Source organism: Narcine bancroftii, chromosome 6, assembly GCF_036971445.1.
Source record: "Narcine bancroftii isolate sNarBan1 chromosome 6, sNarBan1.hap1, whole genome shotgun sequence".
NCBI classification, from domain to species: Eukaryota; Metazoa; Chordata; class Chondrichthyes; order Torpediniformes; family Narcinidae; genus Narcine; species Narcine bancroftii.
The window spans coordinates 215190892-215211208 of NC_091474.1; the positions used below are offsets into that span (position 1 = coordinate 215190892).

The window sequence follows — 20317 nt, forward strand, 5'->3', positions numbered from 1 at the left end:
AGGAAAAACAAATCTCTCTCTGAACACCGACAAGAACATTTCTGAGTGGTAACCATTTACCTTTCACCCACTAAAGCCTGGTGAACTTTATAAATGTTAAATTCTGTCTACAGTATAAGAATTGCCTGCAACCAGTGAACTTGGAGGAATGGGAAATGAGAATGGACTGTGAGCCAAAGAATTTTTCTGAACTTACGCACACATTGTGTGCTTAGAATTAGAAGGGGGATTGTTAGGTTAAGTAAGTCAATAGAGTTAAGTTAAAGTGTGATTCTATTTTCATGTTTAAAGATAATTAAAAGCAACTTTTGTTTAAGTAACCATTTATCTTGGCGAATATCTATTGCTGCTGGGTTTTGGGGTCCTCTGGGCTCATAACATTGGAGAATGGCAAATGTTGTTCCCTTGTTTAAAAAAGGTAATGGGGAAATACTGGGAATTATAGATCAATGAGTCTTACCTCAGTGGTGTGCAAACTTATGGAGAGCATTTTTAATGATAGAATCTATGCGCATTTGGAGAAGTACAGTCTACTCAAAGATAGTCAGCATGGGTTTGTGAAGGGAAGGTTGTGCTTCACGAGTCTAATTGAGTTTTTTGAGGAAGTAACAAAAGAAATTGATGAGGGTTGGTGGTAGATGTGGTCTACATGGAATTTAGTAAGGCATTTGACAAATTTTCTCATGAGAGACTCATCCAGGAGGTCATGAGGCATGGGATCAGTGGAACTTTGGCTGTGTGGATAGAAAAATTGGCTTGCTGGAAGAAAGCAGATAGTAGTAGTGAAAGGAAAGTGTTTTGCCTGGAAGTCACTAATTAGTGGATCTGTTCTGGGACCCCTGCTTTTTGTGATTTTTTAAAATGACCGATAAAGAGGCAGAAGAATGGATCAGTAAGTTTGCAGATGACACAAAGGTTGGATGAATTGTGAATGGAGTTGAAGGTTGTCGAAGGATACAAGAGGATATAGACAGGATGTGAAGATGGGCAGAATAGTGGCAGATGGAGTTCAATCTGGATAAGTATGAGGCGATGCATTTTTGAAGAACAAACTAGATGGCTGAGTACAGGGTTAATGGTTGGTTACTTAAGAGTGTGGATGATCAGAGGGACCTTGGGGTTCAAATCCATACATCCCTCATGTTCGCCACACAGGTTAATAGTATAGTTAAGAAGGCTTATGGGATGCTGGGGTTCATTAATATGGGCACTGAGTTCAGGGGTAGAGAGGTCATGTTGCAACTCTATAAATCTCTGGTAAGATTACACTTAGAGTGTTGTGTTCAGTCTGGTCACATCATAGGAAGGATTTAGAAGCTATGGAGGAGGTGCAGAGGAGATATACAAGGATGTAACCTGGATTGGAAGAAAAGTTTTATGAGGCAAGTTTAGCAGAGCTTGGAGTTTTCTCTCTGGAGCGTAGAAGGATGAGAGGGACTTAATAGAGCTCTACAAGATTATGAGAGGCATAGATTGGGTAGACAGCCAGTGTCTGTTTCCCAAGGCAGGAATAACAAACACCAGAGTACATATGTACAAAGTTAAGGGAGGGAAGTTTAGGGGAGAGATCAGGCAGGGGTATATTTTTTAGGAAGAGAGTTGTGCGAGCCTAGAATACCTTGCCAGGGATGGTGGTGGAGGCTGAAACATTGGGGGCACTTAAGAGACTCTTGGACAGACACATAGATGGAAGCAAAGTGGAGGGTTATGGGGTAGGGAGGGTTTAGTACATTTTTATTAGGAATATATCAATTGGCACAACTTTGAGGGCCAGTACTGTGCTGCAGTGTTCTATGTTTATAGGGGGATTTACCATGCAGCTTAGTTTTTTACTGTTCAGTTTCCCAATGAACCAGAATGCATAGGTTTTGAGTTTGGTAGAATATTTATCTGTTTCTCAGATTGTAATGTTGTAACAATTAAAACATTGCAAAGAAATACAAGGCTGAACAATTCATTTCATTCATATTTGTGGCACAAATACTTTGACCAAACACTTTGGTGCTCAATCTGCAGATTGTCTACAGCAAAAAGTAAGATTATTCTGACAATATCTTCTTCCCTGTTTCTGAGAAAGAGCACCTGTGCTATGATGGTAACACTATTTACAGATTATCCCCAAGGCACACACAACTTGTGGAAGTCATGGTCACCTTAATGATTCCTCAAACAACTGAAATTGTTGAGGGAACATCACCCCAAATACTGCTGAGGTTCAAAAGGTTTCTTAGCTTCTCAAAACAACTGGGGATGACAATAAATCCAGCTGTGTCCACAATGCCCACATACAGGAACAAATTAGTTGAAAAAGAGGCAACTTTTTCTTCTCCTTTCTGAACACCAATGACAAAAAGGTAGATAATTATTTTTCCAATAGTATCTTTCAGTGAAACATCTATATACATTTCTAATGTTATCTTATATTTCAGGCAATTCACTGATGGAGAAAATGAAAAATTGAGTTCTGTAAATTCTGCATTTTGCCAGATGTGAATGTATTTTTTTGCATATTAGTATGCATGGTTTTTGACATGGTGAAGAATTATGCAAATTCTGACTCAAATAGTGCAATTCTGCACAGTTTGGATAAACACCCTCATCTTATAACATAGCATCCACTTCCCTCTTGATTTTCAAAACACTAGAAGAGAGCTGACCTAATTACAACAAGAGCTAGCACTTTAATTAAACCATATGCCTGAACTCACATGCCAAAATGTAAAATGACCCTGGTACTTTATTAATTTTTTTTGGAATTTCAAGGATTTTTGTCCTGCTCTGATTTCTGTCAGATCCCATGGTAATTTGTTATTTGCAAAACAATGCTGGCAACACCTCGCTCTACCTTCTTACTTAAATGGACCTCCACTGACATCTAGAGGCATCCAGTAGTTTTGTGCTGATATTGAAAATTTATTTTAGTCTGCATCTTAAAGGACACAAAACAAAATAACATTTTTCATTGTATGAAACAAATTGGACTGAAATAAATATCTAAAAGCTCTTGCATAAGTAATATCATAAAAACTAAAAATTGTTTTTTTTTGTTACATTCTACAAAATCCAGTTTACATCTACAATTCTCTCCTGTATATATTAATCCTTGCTCCAGTAGAATTCCTTGGCCTCATTCACTAGTTCATTCCGTGAATGCCTCATACAGACCATGAATCAAACACATTTCTGACAGGAATTACAAAGTGATCTGAAGATCTAGAAGTTTGCACTGAATCCTCCACTTCCAGCAGTGTTGATGAGGTTTGAGTCCCTTGTTGAGATTTGCAAATTTAGATCCAGACCATAAATGAACTTGGGATTGACATAAATCAGCTTTTAAAGGGATGCGTAATGCTTTGGGGAAAAACTCTGATTCGGGACATCTGCAGTGTTAACATGGTTGTGAATCTTTAATGCATAATCAAATCTTGCTTAATCAAATCTTTCCAATCAAAATTGCACACAGTATTTCCAATCAACCTTTGAGGGTGTATGTGTTATACCATTGACATTAGCCTTACCCCAATTTAGGAGTTTAACTACAAAGAAGTCCAATCTTTTCTTCATGACTATTTTGAAACTCATAGAATTATGGCAACTTATCCCAGAGTGCCCCCCATTGATACATCAGCACTCACCCAGCCTCACTTTGTAAGAGGAGGTTGAGTTAAATATGGCTGATGACACACTTCTGAAAACACTTGACAAATTCTGCCCCATTTAAACCCTTTGAACTTATTCAATAAATATTGTATCAGTATTACTTTCAGCAAACCTGCAGTAAAATGGTTATCCACTTCCAGAGCAACATTCCCCAATAGGCCAAAACACCACATATTTCTCAATTTATTCTGATGCTGTCTTAGTTGAATCCGTGAATTCAATCCGTGTTCAATAGTTGTTTTCTTCATTTTTTGACATGGAAAACATTCTTGCTGATGACTCTAAATAAAAGCAAGTTATGTGCTCCAACAGTGAGCCTGTCAGTTTCCTCTGAATATCATTACTCATTTAGTGAATATCATTAATGCTTGCAAGCTCCTTGATTCAAATACAAAAAAACATACTGAAACCCTAAGAACATAGTTAGTGAAAGGGGTCCACTTAGTTTTACATTTCTGATACGAGATATTACTTCCACTGTGAAAAAAAGTTGTGGCAGCGTGATCCTCAACCACTCGCTATCTCTAATGGGACTTTCTTCCACGAGTATGGCAAATCTCCGCTTACCTATGTATAACTCACAAAGCAAGCTTGGTATATTTGACAATAATAAATAAATCTGAACACAAATTGCAGAAAAGAGAATTTTAGGGATTAAAAACCCCACATTTCTAAACAACAAAGAGATTCACATAATATCGGAGCACTTACTTCAGCATTTAGATTGTCTGCTAAGCGATCCAGAAACTGGCTTTCAATTGGGTTCTGTTGAGTCAGTAGAGTTAAGTAATGGCTGAGTTTATCATGAGTCGTGATGATTGTACCCTCGCCAAATTTGTCAAACTGTGGCCGTCCTGCTCGACCGAAAATTTGCATCACGTCTAAAATTCCTAGGTCAACGAAAGAGCCCCTTTTTGCATCATATATTTGAGTGCCCTGTCGAAGAACCACAAAAAAAAAATTACAAATGCTTGTAATAACATTAAGATTAAAATTTGTAACTGAGTTTATGGAAAGTTTCATTCAAGACGTTGATAAAATTTTCACTTTTGTGATGGATATTAATTCCTCTCTGTGTTACGAAGATGTTTCTTTTGACTTCCATGCATTAAATAAATTTGATACAGACATACACATATTTTAAAACAGATCTTATTTGAAAGACTGAAGAATTCACATTGCAAGAACTCTGGACAAGTAGGTGTTAACTGAACTGACATCATAAAATACTTGACCATTGTCTTGCTGGAGTCATGCTGTCTATCAGTACCCTTTCTGCAGTGATCACAGAAAGGTCACTCCTGGATTTTGTTTATTTAACAACAGATGGGAGCAGAAGAAAGAACTCCTGTTGTTTTGCTCAGGAAAATGGAGGTTTTGCAAGACATGAGTCACCTGCTCTCTTTGGAGTTTCAGTTGGAAGAGAGAGAGTTGAGTTAACAGGTCAGTCAATCAGTGTGTGGGACACTGACACTGACAAGTAAATGAAAAGTGCAATCCAGGGAAAACTGTTTGAAACGGATGAAAGCAAGTTCCAGAGCAGTAGATGGCTGGAAGTGCTATCTGTCTGATGTTTCTCTTGAAATAAAGGAAGGAATGGAACTCTGTGGTAGCTTGAAGAAAGAGGTTACCATCTAGAAGACCCTGATGGGGCAAGTTTCATCAGCGAGGCCCTGAGGTGACCAGTGGAAATCCTGGAGCAACAAATATCTCTCTGCAAACCCTACAAGAACCTTCCTGAGCAGTAAACATTTACCTTTCAAGCACCAAGCCTGGTGAACTTTATACATGTTAAATTCTGTGCACAGTATGGTGATTGCCTGCAACCAGAGAACTTGGAAGAAGGAGAAGTGAGATTGAACTGTGAACCAAAAACTTTCCTTGAATTTACACACACATTGCATACATGTGCACTTAGAATTAGAAGGGGGTTAATTTGGGTTAGTTAAGTATAGAGTTAAGTTAATGATTGATTCTATTTTCATGTTTGAAGTTCATTAAAAATAACTTTTGTTTTGAAAGCCACTTGTCTCTGGGGTCCTTTGGGCTCATAACAATACATACATGTAGAAAACAACAATGTCCAAGTGCATGGAATGCACTTTCTGATTTAAAAAAATAATCAGTGCATCATTATAAAGTATTCTACTGAAAAAAAAATAGCTATTTAAATTGCCAAGCCTCTTGCTTCTAGACTCGATTTCAGCTTTGGACTTAAACAATACTTGGGCAAATAAAAATGACAAATGTCTAGTGAATTTTAAAAAATCATATCCTCCAAGGCTAGTGGGAACTAAACAATTCTTGGATAACCTTAAATTTTCAGAACTATAAAATCAATGCTGAGGTGGTGATCTGATCGTCATGGCCCCTCAATCCATGAGAGGTGCATTAATTCCTCATCTGAAAGAGATTTTCTAATCATCCAGTCATAAAAAAAATTCCAACATTTTTGTTTTTTTTAATTTCTGATTTCCAGTATCTGCAGATTTTATTACTTTTTAATCCAACTTTTAATTGCAATGGCATGCCCAAGATCTTTAATTTTTAGTTGCCAAGAATTCTTTGAATTTTCAGATAATCCGAACGATGCCATGCAATGAAATTCAAATTTTCTTTACAGATCCAGCATAAAATCCAAGTTATTTCAAATTTAATTTCTTGATTATTTATATCCAGATATGAATTAACAGTCTCAGTAGACAAGGTGAAGGAAAGTTCTGAGCTTCTATGAATACATTAAGAAATAGCAATGGCTAGATTAATCTGTTGACAACCAGAGTGGTCACCAATGCATGGTGCCAAAAGAGATGAGGGAAATCTTAAAAAGGATATTTTGCATTTGTATTTGCTCAGCAGAAATGAGACAAAACAGATTACAGAGGAGCATGTGGTTGTTCCACTGAGGCAAATAGAGGTGGATGAATCCCAAGGGCCTGACAAGAAACTTCCTTGGACACTGAGGGAGGAAATTGTAAAAATTGCAAGGGGTCCAGCTGATGTATTTAAAATGTCTTTGCCCATCAGTGAGGTGCCAGAGAATTGGAGAAAATCTAATGTTGTTCTATTGTTTAAGAAAAGCTCAAAGAATAATCCCAGAAATTATAGGCTGCCGTACTTGACATCAGTAGGGGGTAAGTTATTGGAAGGTACGTTAAGAAACTGGATAAATAAGTACTAGGATAAAAAGGAACTCATCAGGGATAGGCAATATGGGTTTTGACGTGGTAGGTTATATTGAATCAATCTGATACAGTTTTTTTGAGGTCACCAGGAAATTAAACGTTGTCAACATTGACACTAGTGAGGCCTTTGACTAGGGCCTACATGTGAGGTTGGTCAAGAATCATCAGTCGTTCAGTCAGGATGAGATCGTAAATTGGATTAGACATCGGCTTTGCGGGAGAACCCAAAGACTGGGAGTAAACAATTGCCTATCTCACTGGAGGCCTGAGACTCATAGTGTGCCTCAGGATTTGATGTTAGTTCATTGTCATTTGTGATTTTTATCAATGATAATATAACATAACAATTACAGCACGGAAGCAGGCCATTAGGCCCTTCTAGTCCGCACCGAACCAAACACCCCTTTCTAGTCCCACCTCCCTGCACAATGCCCATAACCCTCCTTCTCATCCATATACCTGTCCAACCTTTTCTTAAATAATACAATTGACTCCGCCGCCACTATTTCTCCCGGAAGCTCATTCCACACGGCTACCACTCTCTGAGTAAAGAAGTTCCCCCTCATGTTACCTCTAAACCTCTGCCCCTTAATTCTTAACTCATGTCCTCTTGATCTGGATGTTAATGTGATAAACTGGATCAGCAAGTTTGCAGATGAGGCAAAGATTGAGGGTGCAATGGAAGGCTTTCAAAGCTTTCAGAAGGATCTAGATGAGCTGGAAAAATGGTCTGCAAATTGGAAGATGGAATTTAATGCAAACAAGTGTGAAGTGTTCTACTTTGGCAGGACTAACCATGGAGACTTACACAGTAAACAGTTGAGCTCTATAGAGTGTGGTAGAACAGAGATCTGGGAATACAGATACATAAAACATTCAAAATAGCATCACAGATAAATAGCATTGTAAAAAGAATGTTTGAATGTGTTATATAGTTATATGACACATTGGCCTTCCCAAGTATTGAATATATGATTTGTGCAAGACATTCGTGATGCCAAATTTAGAGGATTCTGTGTAGTTTTGATCACCTTCCTATAGGAAAGACATCAGGAAGATTGAAAGAGTGCAGAGAAAATTTACAAGAATGTTGCCGGGATTTGAGGAGTTGAGTTATAGGGAAAGGTTCAATAGGTTGGGATTACATTCCCTGGAGTGTTGGAGAATGAGGGGAGATTTGATAGAGTATACAAAATTATGAGAGGAAAAGAGAGGTTGAATGAAAGTGAATTGTACTGAGGTTAGGGGAAAGCAAGTCCAAGTCAAAGGTGAAAGGTTTAAGGAGATTTATTTTCACTGAAAGGAAAGAAAGCATGTGGAATGAGCTGTCAGAGAAGTGGTGAATATAGGTTCGAATTCAAAATTTAAGGAAAATTTCTATGTACGTGGATGTGAAGGATATGGAGGGCTATGGTCTGGGTGCAGGTCAATGGACTAAGTGGAAAAATAGTTTGGTACAAACTAGATGAACTGATGGTCCTATTTCTGTGCTGCTTCTCCAGTTCCATGATATAGCCAAATGAACATGAATTTTTTTTTACTTTAATAACTACACGATTACTTTTCCAAAGTAAAATTGTTGACAAATGCTTGCTGCATGGACTGGTTAGGTAGCACTTACCCTCTGATCTCCAAAGAAAACTAGTTTTGTTCTCAAGTTTTGAATCACCTCACTTATGCACACTTGGCCCTGGTCCAGTAACAAATCAATTGCACTGCTTGATGGACTGTTCCATGGAACAATTTACATTTAGGCAAATAGTAGTTTGATTAAATCTATGTGCATGATACTCAATATATCTTTGTAACAATAATCTCTATTCTTCTTTGGCTTGGCTTCGCAGACGAAGATTTATCGAGGGGTATGTCCACCTGGGATGGCTGCAGGCTCGTTGGTGACTGACAAGTCCGATGTGGGACAGGCAGGCACGGTTGCAGCGGTTGCAAGGGAAAATTGGTTGGTTGGGGTTGGGTGTTGGGTTTTTCCTCCTTTATCTTTTGTCAGTGAGATGGGCTCTGTAGTCTTCTTCAAAGTAGGTTGCTGCCCGCCAAACTGTGAGGCGCCAAGATGCACGGTTGGAGGCAATATCAGCCCACTGGCGGTGGTCAATGTGGCAGGCACCAAGAGATTTCTTTAAGCAGTCCTTGTACCTCTTCTTTGGTGCACCTCTGTCTTGGTGGCCAGTGGAGAGCTCGCTATAGAACACGATCTTGGGAAGGCGATGGTCCTCCATTCTGGAGACGTGACCCACCCAGCGCATGGGTCTTCAGCAGCATGGATTCGATGCTTGCAGTCTCTGCCAGATCGAGTACTTCGATGTTGGTGATGAAGTCATTCCAATGAATGTTGAGGATGGAGCGGAGACAGCGCTGATGGAAGCGTTCTAGGAGCCGTAGGTGATGCCAGTAGAGGACACATGAAGGAGCGTGGGTATGACAACGGCTCTGTACACGCTGATCTTTGTGTGTTTCTTCAGGTGGTTGTTTTTCCAGACTCTTTTGTGTAGTCTTCCAAAGGCGCTATTTGCCTTGGCGAGTCTGTTGTCTATCTCTTTGTCGATCCTTGCATCAGATGAAATGGTGTAGCCGAGGTAGGTAAACTGGTTGACTGTTTTGAGTTCTGTGTGCCCGATGGAAATGTAGGGGGGCTGGTGGTCATGGTGGGGAGCTGGCTGATGGAGGACCTCAGTTTTCTTCAGGCTGACTTCCAGCCCAAACATTTTGCCAGTTTCCGCAAAACAGGACGTCATGCGCTGGAGAGCTGGCTCTGAATGGGCAACTAATGCGGCATCATCTGCAAAGAGTAGTTCACGGACAAGTTGCTCTATTCTACCTCTGTCCTAAATACCTTTTTCTCCCCAGGTTATGGGTACATCATAAATTACCAAAATGTCACCAAAAGCTCATGTGATGTTCTATTCTTCTGACCCATATTCCACATTCATCAGTTTTGAGTAGCCTTACATGAAGCAGGTTCTATCCTCAAGGACCCCCCACTTCACTCTGCTACCATTGGGGAAAAGGCGCAGGAGCCTAAAGACAAGCACTTAGCAGCACAAGGACAGCTTCTTCCTCATTCCCATCAGATTCCTGAATGATCAATGAACCACAGACACTTTGACTTTTTGCACACTATTTAAATTTTTTTTGTAAAATGCTTGTTTACACTGTGATGCTTATCCAAAACAATGAATCTTGTGGCTTGTTGATGACAATAAATTCTGATTCTATCAAAGAATAAATAAAGTATTGTTTTAAAACAACCAGAAAGAAAGTTATGTATTTTCCAAATTTACCTTGATGATAACAGCATGTGCTGGAAGATTGACACCCCAGGCCAACGTAGCAGTGCAAACCAACACTTTTATGTGCCCACGAGAAAAGTAGATTTCAACTAAGTTCCTGTCCTGGCGCAACATCCCTGCATGATGAATGCCAAATCCATCTGGAAACAACTCACGTAACTGCTTGTTTCGGGATTTATGAATCTGCAGACACAAAAAAAAAGTTATTGCAATACATTGCCAGCTTCAGTATTCCTCATTTGAAACACTTCAAACAATGTACTGTCATGGTAATATTTCTCAGTTGTCAAATTAGAATATTTTATTGTAGTAAATTAGCACTGTCTATAAATGAAAAAGGATTTCAGACTATTTATTAGTTATAAACAGCAAATAGCAAAGTTGCATATGGATGAAGAATAAATTGGATGAAGGATAAAATGGATGAAATGTTGTTGTTACTTAACACTATTAGCTTGCATAGCACTAAAATAGCTTTGGTATACAAATATGAGAAAACTAACAACAGCACAAACCCATCCCAGCATTTCGCCATAATGAAAATTTTCAATATATTCCTGATATGTAATGCACCAAAAATCTGATAACTGCCATAGTCTACAGATATGTGAGAAATCTCATTCAAAATCTGATTGGAATTTTCACATTAACTTAATAGCATTTATTTCATTATTGTTGTTAATATTTGTTGGAATAGTAGCAGAATTAAATTTAACTAAAAGTTGTGATTCCTTCCAAGAATTAATTGGGTATTTCAGAAAACACTCCACATTTATTATTCCAAATGAATTTTTAAATGTAGTATCTTGCCCCAGATCAAGGGTTAATTGTTGATTTTTATGGATGCAAATACCAAAACTATTGGCAAAAAGTGAAAAACTGAAATAGCAAGTAAGCTGCTGTCTGTTTATATTCATTCTTTGTGGTTTATTTTATTTCAATGTATCAAATATATCTTTTAAAGACACTTAACTGATTACATGATACAACAAGTTCTACACTGGATTTAAAATAATAGTTAAAATCTGACTATATACACAAATCAGTCTTTTGAGACCTTAATTATCAGAAGCAAGACCATGAGTGTGGCATGTAATTACTTTGGAGCTAAAGCAATGGTTTTAACAACATTCTTTTAGCTGTACTTATTATATTAAAAATAAATTAATTCTAACATCTTCACCTAGGTATTTATTCTAGTGAAGTTTCATTTGTCCAACTGCTATGGAATAGAAGCAAGACCACAACTAAATGGTCCAATTGTACTGGAAGGGTTATGAATTCTTGCCATACATTTAAAAGCAAAAACATGAAAGGAAAGAAACTGAAAGTAGTAAGGAGCACGAGTTAAGTTCATGAAATCACGTCACACCATATTTAATGAGATTAAACATGTAGAATAGAATTTCTGAAATAATGTGAAAGAAAAGTTTACAAAGGTCAGAATCTTCTTTTGCTTGGCTTCGCAGACGAAGATTTATGGAGGGGGTAAAAAGTCCACGTCAGCTGCAGGCTCGTTTGTGGCTGACAAGTCCGATGCGGGACAGGCAGACACGATTGCAGCGGTTGCAGGGGAAAATTGGTGGGTTGGGGTTGGGTGTTGGGTTTTTCCTCCTTTGCCTTTTGTCAGTGAGGTAGGCTCTGCGGTCTTCTTCAAAGGAGGTTGCTGCCCGCCAAACTGTGAGGCGCCAAGATGAACGGTTTGAGGCGATATCAGCCCACTGGCGGTGGTCAATGTGGCAGGCACCAAGAGATTTCTTTAGGCAGTCCTTGTACCTTTTCTTTGGTGCACCTCTGTCACGGTGGCCAGTGGAGAGCTCGCCATATAACACGATCTTGGGAAGGCGATGGTCCTCCATTCTGGAGACGTGACCCATCCAGCGCAGCTGGATCTTCAGCAGCGTGGACTCGATGCTGTCGACCTCTGCCATCTCGAGTACTTCGACGTTAGGGATGTAAGCGCTCCAATGGATGTTGAGGATGGAGCGGAGACAACGCTGGTGGAAGCGTTCTAGGAGCCGTAGGTGGTGCCGGTAGAGGACCCATGATTCGGAGCCGAACAGGAGTGTGGGTATGACAACGGCTCTGTATACGCTTATCTTTGTGAGGTTTTTCAGTTGGTTGTTTTTCCAGACTCTTTTGTGTAGTCTTCCAAAGGCGCTATTTGCCTTGGCGAGTCTGTTGTCTATCTCATTGTCGATCCTTGCATCTGATGAAATGGTGCAGCCGAGATAGGTAAACTGGTTGACCGTTTTGAGTTTTGTGTGCCCGATGGAGATGTGGGGGGGCTGGTAATCATGGTGGGGAGCTGGCTGATGGAGGACCTCAGTTTTCTTCAGGCTGACTTCCAGGCCAAACATTTTGGCAGTTTCCGCAAAGCAGGACGTCAAGCGCTGAAGAGCTGGCTCTGAATGGGCAACTAAAGCGGCATCGTCTGCAAAGAGTAGTTCACGGACAAGTTTCTCTTGTGTCTTGGTGTGAGCTTGCAGGCGCCTCAGATTGAAGAGACTGCCATCCGTGCGGTACCGGATGTAAACAGCGTCTTCATTGTTGGGGTCTTTCATGGCTTGGTTCAGCATCATGCTGAAGAAGATTGAAAAGAGGGTTGGTGCCAGAACACAGCCTTGCTTCACGCCATTGTTAATGGAGAAGGGTTCAGAGAGCTCATTGCTGTATCTGACCCGACCTTGTTGGTTTTCGTGCAGTTGGATAATCATGTTGAGGAACTTTGGGGGACATCCGATGCGCTCTAGTATTTGCCAAAGCCCTTTCCTGCTCACGGTATCGAAGGCTTTGGTGAGGTCAACAAAGGTGATGTAGAGTCATTTGTTTTGTTCTCTGCACTTTTCTTGGAGCTGTCTGAGGGCAAAGACCATGTCAGTAGTTCCTCTGTTTGCGCGAAAGCCGCACTGTGATTCTGGGGAATATTCTCGGCGACACTAGGTATTATTCTATTTAGTAGAATCCTAGCGAAGATTTTGCCTGCAATGGAGAGCAACGTGATTCCCCTGTAGTTTGAGCAGTCTGATTTCTCGTCTTTGTTTTTGTACAGGGTGATGATGGTGGCATCACGAAGATCCTGAGGCAGTTTTCCTTGGTCCCAGCAAAGCTTGAAAAACTCATGCAGTTTGGCATGCAGAGTTTTGCCGCCAGCCTTCCAGACTTCTGGGGGGATTCCATCCATACCTGCTGCTTTGCCACTTTTCATATAAGGCAATCGAACAACTGAAAAGTGGCAAAAAGGTCAGAATAATGCATTGAAATAAAACAGGAAATATCAGAGCAGTGAAAATGGGAGGTGGTTTTAAGAGAGTAATTCAAAATTGCAGAAAATCTATTTCTGATGGTCACTTGCTGGTGAAGGTGACAAACCACTTAGTCACTGTGTTGTGCAATGCAACAGTAGCTCACGCAAGAAAGCATTTTTGTGTCCAGCCTGCATCACTACACCAGGAAGGATGGACAAACAAATAGCATGCCCTGTGGAAAATACTAAGGACAAGTGAGTGGCTCAATTTTCTAAAGATACACAACTCTCCATGATGAGCAAATCAGAAATCATTTTATTAAAAGGATAAAGGCTCTGAAAAGGGCACTAGACATGAATGAAGAATGATATCAGAAATGTAAAAGACAGGATAAATAGATTATCTTTTCTCTTAATAAGGATGAGAAAAATCTTAATAGAGATTTTTAACAATCATGAAAATTCATTAAAAACTTCAATAAACAGGTGAAAATCAAGCAACAAATCTAGATTTTGAAAGAGGTAGTAGAGACATGCATGTTAAGAGAGAAAATGAGGGATTAAGAAGGAAATAAAAACTTTTAGGAAGGCAAAGAGGAACTGTGAAATTAAATTGTTAAGGAACATGAACAATGTACTGTAGGAAGTAGCTGTAACAAATAATGTATTTGAGGAGAGGCTTGAAGTGCCAGTTGATGAAGTAGACAAGGACAATGTGGTCAAACAATAATCATGGCTTTTATTAGCAGAAATTCATGGTACAATAATGAAAGACAATAGGTGCATACACAGTTATACCCAAGGGGAGTGTCCTTAACAGTAGAGATAATACAAGGATTGCCTAAAAAAAGCTCTTGGTGCCTGCCACATTGACCATCGCCAGTGGGCTGATATCGCCTCAAACCGTGCATCTTGGCGCCTCAAAGTTCGGCGGGCAGCGACCTCCTTTGAAGAAGACCGCAGAGCCCACCTCTCTGTCAAAAGACAAAGGAGGAAAAACCAAACACCCAACCCCAACCAACCAATTTTCCCCTGCAACCGCTGCAACCGTGTCTGCCTGTCCCGCATCGGACTTGTCAGCCACAAACGAGCCTGCAGCTGACGTGGACATTACCCCTCCATAAATCTTTGTCCGCGAAGCCAAGCCAAAGAGAAGAATGCACAGCCAATGTAAGTACAGCAAGGCTCGCCAGAGAGGAGACAGCCAGCTTGGCAGACATTCACCACAAGGCTGAAAAGGTGTATGATGTTATATTGACAGATTTAGTTAAAGAAAGCTGGCAGAAGTTTAAATGGACCATAAATGCCACCACAGGTGGTTTTGTTTTTGTTTTATTTTATCTGATGTACAGTGCCCCTGGTCCAATCCTCTTTCTATTCCTTACATTTGTATGTTCATTGATGTCTTATAATTAATCAGTCTTTCACATTTTCAAATTTTAAACAATGTTGGCATGCTGGTAGATTTCTCATCCTCCAGCACCATACCTCTAACTATTGAAATTTAGAAAATTAGATGTCAGAGCGTCCATTTTTTTCCCCATGGGTTACTTGACTTGCGATATGCACATTTCAGTAAAACTAAATATATACATTTCCTCTCAAAGTTTGACAATATTTCACACGCTTCCTCCTTAATTGGAAAGTCGGCGTAGTGCCCATCTTCTTTACAAACAGAAATAGTCACTGAGAATCAAATACTCATGCCTTATGCCTCCAATAAGGTTATTTCTAAGGTCTCCAAAAGGCTTTGCTCTAACTTTCGTAATTAATGAAGCTTTCTTCTATTAATTTAACAGATAAAAATAGTTACCCAGAAATTAATTTACCTTATTATGGAATGATATAATCAGATTACATACTGTTCTCGTGCTATTTTAATTCAATATCAATGAAGAATGAGCTTTGATAATACTGTGATCTTTCATCTACAAGTATGCTTTTGCCAGGAAGTGTTAGTGCAGGCCATGTTATTTTCTGTCTAAATTTAAGCTGCTCCCAGCACTTCCCACGACTCAAAGACAAATAGAAATCAACCCTTAAAGAAACTAATTCCATGGCAGTCCATTGTCAAGATTGAGTACAATCCTCAGATGGAAGAAAATAATGTAACAAAGTTGAAGGAGTGAAGTTATTATTCTCAGAATGAGACAATTAAATCTTGGTCAATGAACGTGGGTGATGAATCTACTTACTCTATCACATACATTTGTGTACCTCTAAAATGATTTATCATTGCAGAATATTTGAAGAGTCTACCAGTCCCCACTTGCCCATCCCATTCACCTCACAACCAACAGCTGATGAAGAGCCACCTATCAACATGCCTGACATTAAGCATCACCTCAAATGTCAACACTCCGGGGCAAATGAATATTGATTAGAGAAAACGAGTGGGAAAGGGAAACATACTTGGCACTAACAGGTTGCAATCAGACAGCAGGCACAAACATAGTGAAGTATTTATGAAAAGGTGATGCAGAAGACAGCCAAGATATTTCATGAGATAGCAGACCACAGAGGATACTGTCTCTACATGTTGCGAAGCTTGGCTTCGTGGACAAAGATTTATGGAGGGGTAATGTCCACGTCAGCTGCAGGCTCGTTTGTGGCTGACAAGTCCGATGCGGGATAGGCAGACACGGTTGCAGCGGTTGCAAGGGAAAATTGGTTGGTTGGGGTTGGGTGTTGGGTTTTTCCTCCTTTGTCTTTTGTCAGTGAGGTGGGCTCTGCGGTCTTCTTCAAAGGAGGTCGCTGCCCGCCGGACTGTGAGGCGCCAAGATGCACGGTTTGAGGCGAGATCAGCCCACTGGCGATGGTCAATGTGGCAGGCACCAAGAGCTTTTTTTAGGCAGTCCTTGTATTATCTCTACTGTTAAGGAGACTCCCCTTGGGTATAACTGTGTATGCACCTATTGTCTTTCATTATTGTACCATGAATTTCTGCTAATAAAAGCCATGATTATTGTTTGACCACATCGTCCTTGTCTACTTCATCAACTGGCACTTCAACTAGAATTACTGTTCAAGGTCTTGGTGACAATTCCTTACGAAACAGTTATTGGAACAAATGGTAGTGCCCAAAGAGTCAGTGATCATCCACAGTTAGTGTGCCTCTAATGAAGTCAAGTGGGAAGGGGAAGGATGAAGTTGGGAGACCGATGCAGGGGTTTAAGTCAGCCTGCACTGAAATAAAGTAAACAGCAGATCCAATTATGCATACAACAGTTTCCTTTATTTAACCTTGTTAATGCTAGCAGGAGTGAGGGGTACAAATAAAGAGTTCAGTAACTTGTTCTCAACACTGATCACCACTCAAAGCATAGAACATAGAATACAACACAGACCCTTCGGACCTCGACATTGTGTTGACTGATATATTCCTTCCTAAAAAAAGGTACTAAAACCTCACAACCTCATACACCTCTATTTTTCTTTCATCCATGTGTCTGGCTAAGAGTCTCTTAAATGCCCCCAATGTTTCAGCCTCCACCACCATCCCTGGCAAGACATTTCAGAACCCACAAGTCTCTGTGTAAAAAAAAAACCTTGATGTCTTCCCTAAATTTCCCTCCCTTAACTTGGTATGTATGTCCTCTGATATTTGTTGATCCTGCCCTGTGAAACCTATTTATACCTCTCATAATCTTTTAGACCTCTATCAAGTCTCCTCTCAATCTTCTAGTCTAAAGAGTAAGTCTCAGCTCTGCTAACCTTGCCTCATGAGATATGTTTCCCAATCTAGGCAACATCTTGGTAAATCTCCTCTGTATCCTCTCCATAGCTTCTACATCCTTCCTAAGGTGACCAGAACTGAACACAATAGTGTGATCTTACCAGAGATTTGTATAGTTGCAACATGACATCTTTACTCCTGTATTCAATCCCTCTACTAATGAATGCCAACATCCCATAGGCCTTCTTAACTATCCTATAAATCTGCTTAGTGCCCTTGAGTGATATATAGATTTGAACCCCAAGGTCCCTTTGTTCATCCACACTCTTAAGTAACAGACCATTAACCCTGCAGTCAGCCTTCTAGTTTGTCTTTCCAAAATGCATCGTCTCACTTTTCTAGAATGAAATCCATCGGCCAATTTTCTGTCAACTCTGCAACCTGCCAATATCCTCCTGTACCCTTTGCCAACCTTCATGTCATCCACAAACTTGCTGACCCATTCTTCTTCCTCTTCAGAGGTCATTTATCAAAATCACCAAGAGTAATGTCCCAGAACAGATCCTTGTGGCTCCCCACTAGTCATCGACCTCCAGATAGAATACTTTCCTTCTACTACTATTCTGTTTTCTTCTTCCAAGCCAATTTTTTTTTCTCCACACAGCCAAGGTTCCACTGATCCCAAACCTCATGATTTTCTGCATGAGTCTCTTGTGGGGGACCCCGTGAAATGCCTTGCTAAAATCCATGTAGTCCACATCTACCATCCTACCCTCATCAATTTCTTTTGTTACCTCCTCAAAAAACTCAATTAGACTCGTGAGGCATGACCTTCCCTTCACAAAGCCATATTGACTATCTTTGAGTAGACTACTTCTCCAAATGCTCATAGGTCCTATCGTTAAGAATCCTCTCCAATAGTCTGCACACCACTTATTTAAGACTCACTGGTCTAAAATCCCCAAGATTCTCCCTATTACCTTTATTAAACAAGAGAACACATTTACCTTTCTCCAATCCTCTGACACATCCCTTGTGTCCAAAGAGGATTCAAAGATCAGCTATCAAAGATCTATCCCAGCTATCTCTTCTCCCACTTCCCACAGCAGCCTGGGGTATATTGCATCCGGCCCTGGGGACTTATCAATCTTGATGTTTTTTAAGTAGATCCAACACTTCTGCTTCTTTAATCTCCACATTGTCCAGCATATAGGACTGTTCAATTTTGACCTCACTGTGATCAAAGTCCTTTTCTATTGGGAATACTGAACAAAGTATTCATTAGGATCTCCCCAACCTCTTTTACCTCTAGGTACATGTTGCCTCCTTTATCCTTTAGTGGCCCCATCTTCATTCTTGTCATCCTTCTGTTCTTTACATATGCATGGAATGCTTTGGGGTTCTCTACATGCTAAGGTCTTCTTTTGCCCTCTTTGAGCTCTCCTGAGAGAGCGGGAAAGAGAGAGAGAGTGAAAGAAATGGTGAAAGAGAGAAAGATAAAGTGTGAAGTGAGAGGGAGAAAGAGTGAAGGTGAAATGAGAGAGTGGGAAGTGAGTGAGAGAGAAGAGGGAGAGGAGAGGAGGAAAGTGACAGAGAGAGAGAGAGAGAGAGAAAGGAACAATGAGTGAGAGAATGAGAGAGATAGAGAGTGGGAGAGAATCGGGGGGAGAGAGAGAGAGAGGTACAAGAAGCAAGCAAGGGACGTTGAGTGAGAGAGGGACTGGGAGCGAGGGACAGGGAGAGAGCAAGGGACAGGTGCAGAGAAGGTCAGGGAATGAGAGAGAGAGAGAAAAAAGAGAATAGGAGAGGGAGAGAGAATGAGAATGGGTAGAGGGAATGAGGGGGAGAGAGAGAGTTGAGAGAAAGAGAGAGACTGGAAGGGGGAAAGGGAGAGAAAAGGTCAGAGCAAGAAAGAAAGAGGAACTGGGAGCGAGAGAGAGAGACGAGGGGAGAGAGCAGGAAAAGAGGAGGGAGGGAGGGAGAGAGAGAAGGGGAGAGAGATTGAGGGACAAAGAAAAAAGAGAAAGAGGGAGAAGGGGAGGAGGAAGTATGGAGGAAAGGGAGAAAGGGGAGAGAAAGTAGGGAGAGAGAAAGAGGGAGGGAGAAAGGGATGGCAGGAGAAAGGGATGGAGGGAGAAAGGGGCAGAGAGAGAAAGGGAGAGTGGTAGAGAGAGCACAGTGAGAGAAGAGTGCACGAGAGAAGAGTGTGGGAGAGAAGAGCAAGCGACAGAGAGAGAGAGAAGAACATGAGAGAAGAGTACATGAGAGAAGAGCGTGAAAGTACCTAAATATGGAAGCGTTAGGGTTTATACCATTGGGTTGATGACTATCCAGGCAGAACATGAGGATGAACTAAGGGTTCATGATCATAGATCCTTGGAAATGGTCATGCAAATTAATAGAGTGCAAAAAAGATGGCCAGAAGGGCCTATTCCTGCACTGTACCAACATCCGCTGCTGACCATGCTACTGGCAAATGTCCAATCATTTGAAAATAAAATCAACAACCTCGAGGCAAGGCCTCTTCATCAGGGAAAGGTGAGACAAATCTCAGTTGTTTTCAGAACGATGGCCTGGCGAATTGAGAACACATGCGATGCTGCGATCTGACCAGAGGGTTTCACCATTCACAGACTGGATTGGAACTTGGATTCTGGCAAAGAGAGAGGGGATGTTATGTAATTTCCAGTTAATACTGGCTGGTGCATGGACATTGGGATTATGTTGACCTTCTGCTCGACTGCCTTAGAGCAAACCTCAATGAAATGCAGACCCTTCTATTTGCCCCAAGAGTTCTCATCAATGATTTTCACCAGTTTTTATATCACTCCCGATGCTGACTAAATAGTCACTTGCAGAGTTGCATGATGTGGTCAGTAAACAAGATACACCCTAACCCGATGCACTAAAAGTCATAGTTGGTGACATTAACCAGGCCTGTCTCAAGACACAAAAGTCTGCAGTTGAAGTAGAAAAACAATGCAGGAGAAACTCAGCAGGTCAAACAGTGTCCTTTTATAGCAACGATTAAAAATACATAACTGATATATGAAAAGAACATTGGCAGGGATACGAATAAAAAGGTAAGGGGGGGTGTGGGGGGAGAAGTATGGTCTCAAAGGCAGGAGGTAATAAGTGGAGAAGGGAGAGAGAGCAGACAGCAAGTAAGGGGAGGAGGGATGGCTAGGTGGAGAGGGAAAGGGGTGGAGAGCTAAGGGAAAGAAAACGGGAAGGGAAGGGATGG

At 40.7% G+C, this 20317-nt stretch overlaps 1 protein-coding gene across 2 annotated transcripts in view; it reads right to left on the reverse strand.

The window, feature by feature from the left end:
• Nucleotides 1–20317, reverse strand: part of ascc3 (activating signal cointegrator 1 complex subunit 3) — a 484134-nt gene that overhangs the window by 258008 nt on the left and 205809 nt on the right. For both annotated transcript variants that reach the window (XM_069887454.1, XM_069887456.1), the window contains exons 14-15: nucleotides 10142–10333; nucleotides 4372–4596 (exon numbers count right to left, since the gene is read on the reverse strand). In XM_069887454.1, the coding sequence (XP_069743555.1) occupies nucleotides 4372–4596; nucleotides 10142–10333 (417 nt within the window). The remainder of the gene's footprint in view (nucleotides 1–4371; nucleotides 4597–10141; nucleotides 10334–20317) is intronic.